Source organism: Trichechus manatus, unplaced genomic scaffold, assembly GCF_000243295.1.
Source record: "Trichechus manatus latirostris isolate Lorelei unplaced genomic scaffold, TriManLat1.0 scaffold00010, whole genome shotgun sequence".
In the NCBI taxonomy this organism is placed as follows: Eukaryota; Metazoa; Chordata; class Mammalia; order Sirenia; family Trichechidae; genus Trichechus; species Trichechus manatus.
In genome coordinates this window covers 6,745,132-6,757,522 of record NW_004443946.1, presented here as the reverse complement: position 1 = coordinate 6,757,522, position 12,391 = coordinate 6,745,132, and the positions used below count along the sequence as shown (strand labels likewise).

Below are 12,391 nucleotides of genomic sequence, written 5' to 3'. Positions count from 1 at the left end.
ATGAGATCAAGTTGGTTGATTGTAGCATTTAGATCTTCCGTGTCTTTATTGACCTTCTTTCTGGATGTTCTGTCCTTCACCGAAAGTGGACTATTGAATTCTCCTACTATTATTGTGGTGCTGTCTATCTCTCTTACCAATGCTGTTAGATTTTGTTTTTTGTATTTTGGAGCCCTGTTGTTGGGTGTGTAAATATTTATTATAGTTATGTCCTCCTGGTGTACTGATCCTTTAATCATTAAATAGTGTCCTTTCTTATCCTTTGTGGTGGATTTTACTTTAAAGTCTGCTTTGTCAGAGATTAATATTGCCACTCCTGTTCTTTTTTGAATGTTGTTTGCTTGATCTAATTTTTTCCATCCTTTGAGTTTTAGTTTGTTTGTGTCTTTAAGTCAAAGGTGTGTCTCTTGTAGGCAGCATATAGACAGATCATGTTTTTTTATCCATTCTGCCACTCTCTGTCTCTTTATTGGTTCATTTAGTCCATTTACACTCAGTGTAATTATTGATAGGTATGAGTTTAATGCTGTAATTTTGATGTCTTTTTTTTGTGCTGATCACAGTTTCTTTGTTCCATTTAATTTTCTGTGTTAAGTCATTTTTCTTCATGTATTTTCTTTTCATCTTTTTCATTGTTGATTTTGTATTTGCTGAGTCTTTATATTTTGGTTTTTTATTTTCATGTGTAGGATTGTTAGTTTCCTTTGTGGTTACCTTAATATTTACCCCTATTTTTCTAAGTTTAAACCAGTCTTTTATTTCTTTATATCACCTTGACTTCCTCTCCATATGAAAAAATCTATGTCTGTATTTTTTAGGCCCGTTTTTTTGTTTTAATGTTGTCATCTTTTACAAATTGACATCTCTGTTTCCCTATTTTCAGTGTTTTAGCTTTGATTTATTTTTGTGACTTCTCTATCTGAGTTGATATCTGGTTGTTCTGTCCTATGTTCTAGTCCTGCGTTGTTATCTGATGTTATTGATTTTCTAACTGAAGGACTCCCTTAGTATTTCTTGTAATTTTGGTTTGGTTTTTGCAAATTCCCTAAACTTTTGTTTACCTGGAAATGCCCTAATTTTGCCGTCATATTTGAGAGACAGTTTTGCTGGATATATAACTCTTAGCTGGCAATTTTTTTTCTTCAAGGCTTTATATATGTCATCCCCTTGCCTTCTTGCCTGCATGGTTTCTGCTGAGTAGTCTGAGCTTATACTTATTGACTCTCCTTTGTAGATGACTTTTCTTGTATCCTTAGCCGCTCTTAAAATTCTGTCTTTATCTTTGGTTTTGCCAAGTTTGATTATAATATATCTTGGTGACTTTCTTTTAGGATCTACCTTATCTGGGGTTTGATCAGCATCTTGGATAGATATCGTCTCATCTTTCATGATATGAGGGAAGTTTTCTGTCAACATATCTTTAACGATTGTCTCTGTATTTTCTGTTATCCTCACCTCTTCTGGTACTCCAGTTACTCGTAGGTTATTTCTCTTGATAGAGTCCCACATAATTCTCAGAGTTTCTTCATTTTTTAAAATATTTTTGTCTGATTTTTCCCCAGATAAGTTGGTGTCAAGTGCTTTATCTTCAGTCTCACTAATTCTGACTTCTACTGCCTCAATTCTGCTCCTATCACTTCCAATTGAGTTGTCTAATTCTGAAATTTTATTGTTAATCTTCCGGATTTCTGATTGCTGTCTCTCTATGGATTTTGCAGTGTATTAAATTTGTCCATATGCTCTTGAATAACCTTCTTAAGTTCCTCTACTGCTTTGTCTGTGTGTTCTTTGGATTTCTCTGAATTTTGTCAGATTTCCCTTTTAATATCTTGAAAAGTTCTGCATATAAATCTTTTGTGTTCTGCCTCCTGTAGTTCCAAGAAATTCTCTTTCTCTGGAAAATTTATTGATTCTTTATTTGGGAGCTTGCTGAAGCCATCATGGTCTGCCTCTTTATGTGATTTGATATTGACTGTTGTCTCCAAGCCATCAAAAAGTTATTATAATTTATTTATTTTATATTTGCTTACTGTGTCCTAGCTGTTGTTTTGTTTTGATATGCCCAAATAGGTTGCTCACGTGAGCTAGTTTGATTATCGGCGCCTTTAAAGCTCTGATGTTCTGTCACTAGGTGGTTAGATCTGTTAATAAGTATGTGAGCCAAGGAGTCCATTAACTTTTCTTGTATGGATTCAGGTCAGGTGTCCAGGTAGTTGGTCACCAAGTGTGTGGTGCAGGCTGTCACATACAGTCCTAGACAGGCATGGGTGATTGGTGTAGGCACAGGTATCTCACTGCAGTAGGGGGTCATATGCTGAGCAAGGCAGGGGACTGACAGCTGCCCCTGAGTATCTGAAAGGAAATCATGTCCCTGATCCCTAGAGTGAGTAGGTAGGTGGGTTTTGCATGCTGGACTATGAGCACTCAGTGCTGTTGGCTGTAAGGACTGGGGTCTCCACTTATTCTTGGGCTCCTGTCGCAAGTGTCTAGGTGGTGTGGGTGAAGCCCCCAGTCCTCAGGCCCCTGATGTGGGCAGGTGAGGAACCTGCTTAATGGGCAGAGCAGTGTCAAATGTCACAAACCTGCCACTTCACAGCTGAAACAGTTGAAGTTAGACTTCAGGTATATACCCTTTTGTACTGCGGTAATGAGGGCCTAATCTGTTGAAATGGGCGCACACAAGTCTATGCAGGAGTGAAAGGCATTCAAAGTCCATGGATCCCTTATATGTGCGCCTAGGCAAAGGAGCTGTGCCAATCCTGAGGTCCTGGCTTAGGGGAGCCAGCAGCTTATTTTTTAACTGTTAACTTGTTACCTCTCCAAGGCCAGGAGAATGGCTTAGAGTGTGTTATGGGTCCTACTTCTGGCCCAGGGGACTCAGCAATCAGTAAAGCTGGCCCAGGACTCAGCGCAGAGTAGGGAGAGGGGAGGTAAATGGGAGACAGTTTTTTCCCAATTGGGTTTTTTTTTTTTTTTTTAATTCCCGCTGTAGGCCAGACACAAGTACTTATCTTCAGTCGCTTGAGTGCTGCTTTTCACTGGTTCTGGATGGTCAAGTAGACTCTCTTCCTCTGGGCCTCTCCCGATGTGGAAAACACTTCCCGAGCGCCACTGCCCATTTCACCGCGCACAGGAGCTGATCCATCCTGAAGGGCTCAGGCTCCTGCTGGGTCAGGTCTGGCAACTCCTTGCTGCTTCTGAACTGTCTCTCCCTCCCCCCGCCACTCAGTCTGATTTCTCAACTTTGCCTTTGATGTTCAGGGCTCCTAGATTGTCATATACAATCAATTCACTTCTTTTTTTGGGTCTTTGTTGTAAGAGGGACCACAGGAAGCGTCTGACTAGTCCCCCATCTTGGCCTGCCTCTGACTCCAATTTTGTAAGAAGTTATACTGTGGGTAAAATGCTATCAAACAGCATCACATGCTACAGAGAACTTTTTTGTGAAAGGACGAGTCAATCAATGCAGCAAACTTCGTTGTTGTCTTATTTTAAGAAATTGCCACAGCCACCCCAGCCTTCAGCAACTACCACCCTGATCAGTCAGCAGCCACCAACATCGAGGCAAGACCCTCCACCAGCAAAAAGATTATGCTGAAGGCTCAGATGACGGTTAGATATTTTTTAGCAATAAAGTATTTTTTAATTAAGGTATGTACATTGTTTTTTAGACATAATGCTATTGTACACTTAATAGACTACAGTATAGTGTAAACATAACTTTTATATGCACTGAGAAACAAAAAAATTCGTGATTCTCTTTATTGCAATATTTGCTCTATTGCAGTGGTCTGGAACTGAGCTTGCAATGTCTCCGAGGTATGCCTGTATTAATTACTGTTTACAATTTTATTTTAAAGGTAAGCAGAAGATTGCCACTAAAAATAATCTTACTGAAAGCATCTTTATTTAATTCTTCTATTTTTAAGGTATCTTGCTTGGTATCTTTGTTTTCGTTTGTTAACTGCAAGGCCATCCTTTGAATGGTCTCTCCAATTATGTTTAAAACAGTTTGAGACCACTGGATAATTTTGACCAGGAAGTATCAGTGGACAGTGGGCAGTGCAGTTAGAAGGAAGAAACCTTGACTATGGGGAAAAACTTACAAAAAATATTTTGAGAGTGACTAATATACTTTCTTTCTAAAGGATGTTCATATTACTTGATTTAAATAATTCACTATTTTATGTATACAGGAATTCAATTACTATCTTGTAAAAACACCAAAAAAACATGAATATTTATTCTATTTTAGACTACAGGTGCCACATGGCCAGGCAATATCCATATTCCTTATCTGAATGTTTAGAACAGCATCATGCCTGGAGCAGAATCCAATAAATACTAACTTAATTATAATGACAGAGATATTTTATTAGTATAGAATAATTCTAGGGGCTTTATTCCTGGCTTGTCTGATTCTAACCCTGTTAATACCTATTTATATCTGTCATAAAATCAACATTAGAAACACCTTGAAGCAATTCATGGGCTATTAATTTGATATACGTTTTAAAACTCACCTTTGGCGTTACAACATAACAATCCTGCAAAGTGAGGGAAAAAGTTAATTTTTTAATCTGAAAGAAAACAGTCAAAGCAGATGTCGTTGGCTAAGAGCCCAGATGATCAACAGCATTTCACAATTTGTACCAACGTCTAGGGAAAAGGATTTTCGTGAGTCACTCTGAAGTGATGAAGCACCAAATTTCAACGATTGCGTTGTTGCAAAACGTAAATAGGTTTTAAATGAAAGCTCAAAAATTTTTTCTTCGCTTGCAAATCAATTTCTCCAGGGCCAAAGTTTTGGCCACCAAAATCCTCTCCTAAACATTCACATAAGGATTACTTGGTGTAATACTACTCCAGAAGGTTTGCAGGTGGCAGGTGCGTTGCACATATTTTTAACTAACGAACATCCAAAGGCTTCAAGTCACGTTATTCTCTTGTCTTAAAAGCGTAAGAATTGGTTACCTTACTAACTGCTTAACTGGGTCCTTTCCCTGGGGAGAAGGCCACCTGTTTGCTCGTCTTTCACTGGGCCAAGGGACCAGGGCACTTCTGATGCAGCGCCCTCTTTGGCCAAGAGGAGGCGACCCGCCAGATACATGTTCCGAGCCCAGGGCAGCCGCGGGCTGGAGAATTATCCTCCGGGGTTCCGGACACCTACCTTCTTTTAGATTCCGTTCATTCGGTGACAACCCGAGGGTCCAATCCACGCCTCTGGTCCGGCGCAGGTGGGAGACGGGCACAGTTCGCGCCTCCGCCCAGGCCCGCTGCCCCTCACAACCCTGACCGCGGACCCTGCCGCGCGCCCCTCCCGCGACACCGCCCCCTCTAGGACGCCCGGAGTTAGGGGTACGGGAGGGCGGGGCGACTGCCGTGACGCGCGGCGGCCCCGGCCAATGGGAACGCCTGCTGCGGCCGCGGCGCGGCCCGGCCATAAATAGGAAGGACTGCTGGGCTCTCCAGCCAGCGGCTGCCTTTGCCTCAGCGAGTCCTTGTCTTGTCGTCTCCCTTCTTCAGGTGACTTTGGTCGCAGAGTCTGCTGCCTGCCGCCGCCGGCGAAGTTTAGTTGCAGCCCTTAAAGCGCCCCAGCGTCCCCCCGGAGCGGCAGCGGCGAGTCCATGGAGAAGGGCCCGGTGCGGGCGCCGGCGGAGAAGCCGCGGGGCTCCAGGTGCAGCAATGGGTTTCCTGAACGCGAGTCGCCGCGGCCCGGGCCCAGCCGGCCAGCGGAGAAGACCCCGGGACCCGAGGCTAAGAGCGCCCAGCCCGCGGACGGCTGGAAGGGCGAGCGGCCCCGCAGCGAGGAGGACAACGAGCTGAACCTCCCCAACCTGGCGGCCGCCTACTCGTCCATTCTGCGCTCGCTGGGCGAGGACCCCGAGCGGCAGGGGCTGGTCAAGACGCCCTGGAGGGCGGCCACGGCCATGCAGTTCTTCACCAAGGGCTACCAGGAGACCATCTCAGGTCAGTGCATCCGGCGGCGCGGGCTTCCTGGGCGTGCGGGGCGCCGAGGAGGGGACGAAGGAAGCCAGCGCCGGTCCGGGAATTTCCGGAGTTGCTTCACTCCTGGCCGGGGACTCTAGTGCTGTCACCTTTGCACCTCGCCCTCGGCCCTACCACCGCCTCGGCAGAGGAGAGGAACCTGCGTGCGACGCATTCTAGGCGCCCTGGAGGCAGCGGCCCCTCTGCCCCGGTACCCTCTACAGCCCCCCTCGCAGGGTCCTCCTCTCCCCTTGCACGCAGCCCTCTCCTCCAGCGCAGGGCGCGCGCTTTGGCCAGACCGCGGTCACTGAGCTGCCCCGCCAGGGGAGCCTGGAGCCCCTCTCGCCTGAGCGTCCAAGGGCGGGGGGATAGGCAGTGAGTGCGGAAGGCTGAGGCGTGTGCGGGGCTCAAACTTGCCGGTAATATGCATCACTCACCTGAGCGCTTGTTGAAGTGACGGCTGCCTAGGTCGTCCCTTCTCTTGAGATCCAGTTTTTTGGTGGGTCTGGAGTGAAGACCTGGCTTCATGTGCTTTGCGATGAAGCACATGATCCATCGCTCCAAACTCAGGGACCCGACTCTCACTGACTTGAGAGGGCAGTGGAATCTTCGGTTATCTACGGAGAGTTGTACTTGCCTTTTGTCTACCTCAAATTCCCTCCATTTCGGGCCTTCCCAACCTTTAGCGTGACCCCGGGCACGGGTTTCTCCGGAGTTTTCGGGGTGTGAGGTTTCTTGGGCTCGTTTGCTGCTTAGAGAGTGCTTGGTCCCATCCCCTTCACCCAAAATCAAGCGACTGTTACTAGCGGCGGCCTCAAGAATCGGGGAGATTCGCTGGGCTTTGGGGGGCTCCAAGGCGCGTCCCTCCATCCTTCCATCCCCCCCTCCATCCCAAATAAGCAGGGTTGGCCCGGTGGTGTCCAGCGCTTGAGTCGGGCGGGGCTTTTCATCCTGGGGTCAGGAAAGCAGTCAGTGGGAGGGGTGGAAGGGGGTGGGAAGTGGAAAATGACTGAGGACTTTGCTGCTTAATAGTCCAGTGAGGAGTGTTGGTTCCTATTTTATAAAAAAACGGTGGGGTGGGGGGAGCGGAGAAAGAAAGGAGCTTTTGGCTTCTATGGCTGGACAACTGGGATCAGGGACGTTGTTTCCTAGTCTGCATCCTCCGTGTGTCTTGGTAACATTTATTTCTCTGACCTGAGACTCCTGTAACAGTGCTGCTTGGCAAGATAAGCCCCCTGCCTCTGTTATTTCCCTGAATGAGTATCGAGTGACCCCGCTAGATGATCCTGGGAAGAACAAAGTTGTTTTTGCCCAGTCTTCCACACTCCAGAGGAAGGGTGGGAAATCAGATTGTGGATGGGTGAGGCCCCAAAAGGAAATGATACTACATCCTAAAGCCAAGAAATGGACCTCTCCTTCTGTGTCCAGGGCACTTTTTTACCCTTTGATGGCAAAGTTTGGGGCCTCAAAATAGAGTTTCAAATACGAAGACTATTGTTTAATAGACATTCAGTTTTCTATGGGTTTTTTTTTTTTTTTTGTGATATCCCAAGATGTAATGAAGAAACATCCTCTTAGAATCTTGCTCATTCTGCTCTTGCAGACACAGAAAGTGGTCTCTTCTACAGGCTTGGCCAGGCTTTGGCGATCCTGCCCTAACAATTCAAACAGTGATCTGTAACCCAGCATGACTAATTACCCAAAGGGAGAGGGATTTCTGACCTCGAGACAGGTCACAGAATTACCTAAAGTGGCTCACGGGTTTACTTGATTACTGGTTTTCAGAAGTTTGTCTCATGAGCCCTGATTCAGGCAAAGAGAACTAGTGACTCCAAAGAACACATCCTGCCACCTTAGAAAACTGTTCAGTCTAATGTTAATACATTTTTTAAAAAGTCCATGGACCTAGAGACAGAAAACAGATTAGTAGTTGCCAGGGGCTGCCAGGGGGGAGAGCAGAATGGGGAGTGGCTGCTTAGTGGGTGCAGGGTTTCCTTTTGGGGTGATGAAAATGTTCTGGAACTGGGTAGTGGTGGTGGTTGCATAGCATTGTGAGTGTACTGAATTGTACGCTTTAAGTTGGCTAAGATGGTGAATTTTATGTATGTCTTACCATAATAAATTTAAAGAAAAAGTCTGTGAACCATTTAAAAATTAATAGTTGTTAACTGAATGCTTTTTATGTGCTAAGTGCTTTATGTGGATGGTCTTGGTTCGTCCTTAACTTTGAGGTATATACTGTTCGCTTATACCCTGAGTATAAGCGAGGCTAACAGAGCTGGTATTTCAATCCATGCAGTTTTAGCTACTGCCTTATATTGCTACTTGGAGAGATGAATCAATATATCTTATCTACTAAGTCTTTCAAACTGTGAGTTGTGACCTATTATTTGGGTCATGAAATTAACTTCATAGGTTGCTACTAGCATTAAAAAAGAAAAAAGAGTAGAAGGAGGAAGATTAGTCTATCACATGTAATAAGGGTAAGTGTTTTGAGGAACTTCTGTTTGTTTTACATATTTATGATTCTGTGTATGTACTGGGGCCCTGGTGGTACAGTGGTTAAAAAGCTTGGCTGCTAATCAAAAGTTTGGCAGTTCGAATCCACCAGCTGTTCCTTGGAAATTCTGTGAGGCAGTACTGCCCTGTCATTTAGGGTCACTATGAGTTGGAATTGACTCAATGGCAGTGGGTTTTTTTTTTTTAATGTATGTACTGGGTCCAGATGTAAAATGTATTCTTACTGTGGGTTGTGGTCAAAAGTTTAAAAGCCTCTGATCGAGGGAATCACACTTAAGGACTTGAAATCGGTTTTTTGGAGGTTTGTTTTAAAGAGAAGGCAGAGTGGAAGGGACCACGCTGAATTTTAAAGGAATAAGCCTGAAATGGTGGGAGGGAGAAGGAAGGAGACCAGTAGGGGCAGGGATTGGGAGTGGACCTAAATATATAAATCTGTAGAAAATAAAGAAGAGAGTAACAGAGAAAACCATCCCACACAACCCCCAGTTTTTATTTCCTTCACGAACATAAATCAATTACCACTATTTCTTTCAGTTCCTCTAGAGTGAATTGATGATAATTTCTAGTGTCCCAGGGAATTTGTCAGTTCTTCCTACATTGCAGCTTCTCTTCAGTGAACCCTGCCTAGCACACCTGTCCTCTGGTTTCCAGTGTGTACCTTACCACAGGAGCTCCTGTGTTCACCCGTGACCAGGCTGTCTCATAGTTACCGTTCACTCTTGGGCTGTAGCTGTAGGCCTGAAGGGAGGACTAGGGGAGCCACTATAACTTCTCCCAGGAACTGGCTGAGCTGTCCTTTGAATCTAGCATCCTAGGATGATCCTGGGACCATCCATCTTTATCTCTTTCTGTCCGTTTTCAGTTTAGCCACATCCTAGTTCTCTTACATACCAAAGGTTTTGCCTTGGTGAGGTTTCCTTTCTATATAAGGCATCTTTCTTGTATTTCACTACTCTTTTATCCAGACCCTAAACACTCAATTGAAAGCCTGGTGGCAAAATGGTTAAGAGCTATGGCTGCTAACCAAAAGGTTGGCAGTTTGAATCCACCAGCTGCTCCTTGGAAACCCTATGGGGCAGTTCTACTTTGTCCTATAGTGTCACTATGAGTTGGAATCAACCTGATGGCAATTTTTTTTTTTTAACACTCAATTAACTTGGAGAGTCCACTATTCCTTGAGATTCTTATACTTGATGCCTGTGTCTGACCCTTCCCCCATTTTCTCCCAATGAGAGTGAATTGGAACAACCTTTTGGATATCATTATTTATCAGAACTTAAATGGATATGACTTGTCCTTTTTGTGAGTTTATGGGAGTACACAAGAGTCTTGACTCTTCTGTCACATTTCCAGTTAAACTAGTGTCTTAGTTATCTAGTACTGCTATAACAGAAATACAAAAAGTGGATCGCTTTAACAAAGAGAAATTAATTTTTTCACAGTCTAGTAGGCTAGAAGTCCAAATTCAGGGTGTCAGCTCCAGGAGAAGGCTTTCTCTGTCGGCTCTGGAGGAAGGTCCTTGTCATCAATCTTCCCCTGGACTAGAAGCTTCTCCGCACAGGAACCCCGGGTCCAGAGGACACGCTCTGCTCCCAGCACTGCTTTCTTGGTGGTGTGAGGTCCCCAACTCTCTGCTTGCTTCCCTTTCCTTTTATCTCTTATAAGATAAAAGGTGGTGCAGGCCACATGCCAGGGAAATTCCCTTTACATTGGCTCAGGGATGTGACCTGAGCAAGGGTGTTACATCCCACCCTGATTCTCTTCAACATAATCCAATCTTACCTCATTAATTACAGGCAGAGATTAGGGTTTACAGCACATAGGCAAATTACAATCACAAAATGGAGGACAACCACACAATACTGGGAATCATGGCTTAACCAAACTGACACATATTTTTGGGGGACACAATTCAATCCATGACAAATAGGTTTTAGCTTGTCTTACCCAGGCTACCAGGACAGTTTTCATAAATCATATTGACAGTGTCCCAGATTTTGAGAAATATGTGAGCATGTATGTAATCAGTGTGAATACTTAGGAGATGGCACTGTAGGTGACTGGCTCTTTGATTGTTTCCCCACCAGGATCGAGGAGGCACAGACCTCCATAGTGAATCATGTGGCACCTAAATCATTTTCACTGCAAGATAATGTCTATTCTCTAAAGATAATGCAAGGTAATTAGGTACTTTCTTTTATACAAAAATGAGCCTTAGCCACTTAATACTGAAATGTGGTAGCTATTACAGGTTTTCTTTTTAATTTTGAATCACAAACCTCTCTGATTTATTAAATAAGACTGCGATGGTGAACTAAGCATTGTAACAACTTCTAAGGTGTGAAGGGACACAAAATGTCCATTTATTTAGTCCCCCTCCCATAGTGTAGTTGAAAGATGAGTATATGTACCCAGTTTTAAAATGTATTATAGAAAAGCTAATCTCACCATTAAGAGGTGCTATTTTGGAAGTGTAGTTTATTCAAATCTTGATTCATTAATAATTTTGTCTTTTAATTGATGTTGTTAATGAGTACTTACATAGGACTTAGGTCTATTTGTTACCAGAAACAGCACTGTGAATAAAGAAGAAAAAATTACATGGCTGTTGAAATATTATATGACTAGAATTTAGGAGTAGTAAACTTGATTAAAGCTGTTGCAAGGTAATTGAGAATGGGGGAGAAAAGCCAGTCCTAATAAAAATAGTTTCTTTTAAAAAAGTGTTATCTATAAACAATTTTTTTTGGTATGTGAAGAAAACATGTCTTTGAAATACCAAACAGTGCCATCCTGGTAGGTACTAAGTACTTTTATTCAGGAGACTAGAAATTCTACTGCTGTTTCATTTAACAAATTCATCAGTTGCCAGACACTGTACTAAATGCTGGGGACACAGGATAAGCAAAAACAGACATGGTTCCTGCCCTCACAGAACTTAAAGGATAGCAGGCAAGACAGACATTAATCAGAGAATCACACAAATGGTAATTACACATTGAGAAATGTGATGATACAGAGATCTCAGGTCAATGAGAGCATTTAAGCAAAAGAACTTGATCCATGTTGGGAGATGGGAAACTTACATTGGTGAAGTGATGCTAGAGCTCACATCTGAATAAAAACGAGCAGTATTGTTTCCTATGTGCTGAACACTGTTCTAAATCCTTTACATGTGTTACTACCACATTTGATCCTCACAGTAGCCCTGTGGGTAGGTAATATTATCTCCATTTTATAGATAAGAAAACTGAGGCACGGAGAGAACTTGCCTAAGATCATATTGCTTAAAAGAAGCGGAGCTGGGAGGATGATGAGAATGAGAATCACAATCCCTGGGAGTCTACTTAATTTTAATCTATACTATTTTACTGATTTATTTGAATTCTTACTCTCTTTCTTTCTGTGTTTTCTCTGCTGTTTGCTTTACCCAATTCTGGAAACTCTTCTATCCTGGGCCTTCCCCCTACTAACTCATTTGCAGCAGCATACCTCGGTAATTTGAATCCAGTATTTGATAGTTAGGCTGCAGTATTAAAATTTACCAGGAGAGGGCAACTGCCTGATCTTGGATGAATTTTAGATTATGAATCTTGGATTGCATGAACAATTCTTAATTTGAAGTTACACAAATGAAAGTTCTCTATTGAGTTTATGGTAATTAGACTCAGGGATAATTTGGATTAGATTAATCAAGAGTATCTGAATGGAGGTAAATCTGTTATACTCAAGGCCAAGAGGGCATTCATTCATTAGAATTTTGTCCTGTTATAGCCTCCCATTCCATTACTTTCGAGGCGATTCTGACTCATAGAGACCCTATAGGACAGAGTCTAACTGCCCCATAGGATTTTCAGGGCTATAATCTTTATGAAAGCAGACT

The 12,391-nt window shown here is 43.4% G+C and overlaps 1 protein-coding gene across 2 annotated transcripts in view; it reads left to right on the top strand.

The window, feature by feature from the left end:
• The first annotated feature begins 5,478 nt into the window (after window positions 1-5,478).
• The window catches only part of GCH1 (GTP cyclohydrolase 1), a 75,288-nt gene continuing 68,375 nt past the window's right edge, over window positions 5,479-12,391 (top strand). For both annotated transcript variants that reach the window (XM_004370881.2, XM_023726206.1), the window contains exon 1: window positions 5,479-5,970. In XM_004370881.2, the coding sequence (XP_004370938.1) occupies window positions 5,628-5,970 (343 nt within the window). In that variant the 5' untranslated portion in view covers window positions 5,479-5,627. The remainder of the gene's footprint in view (window positions 5,971-12,391) is intronic.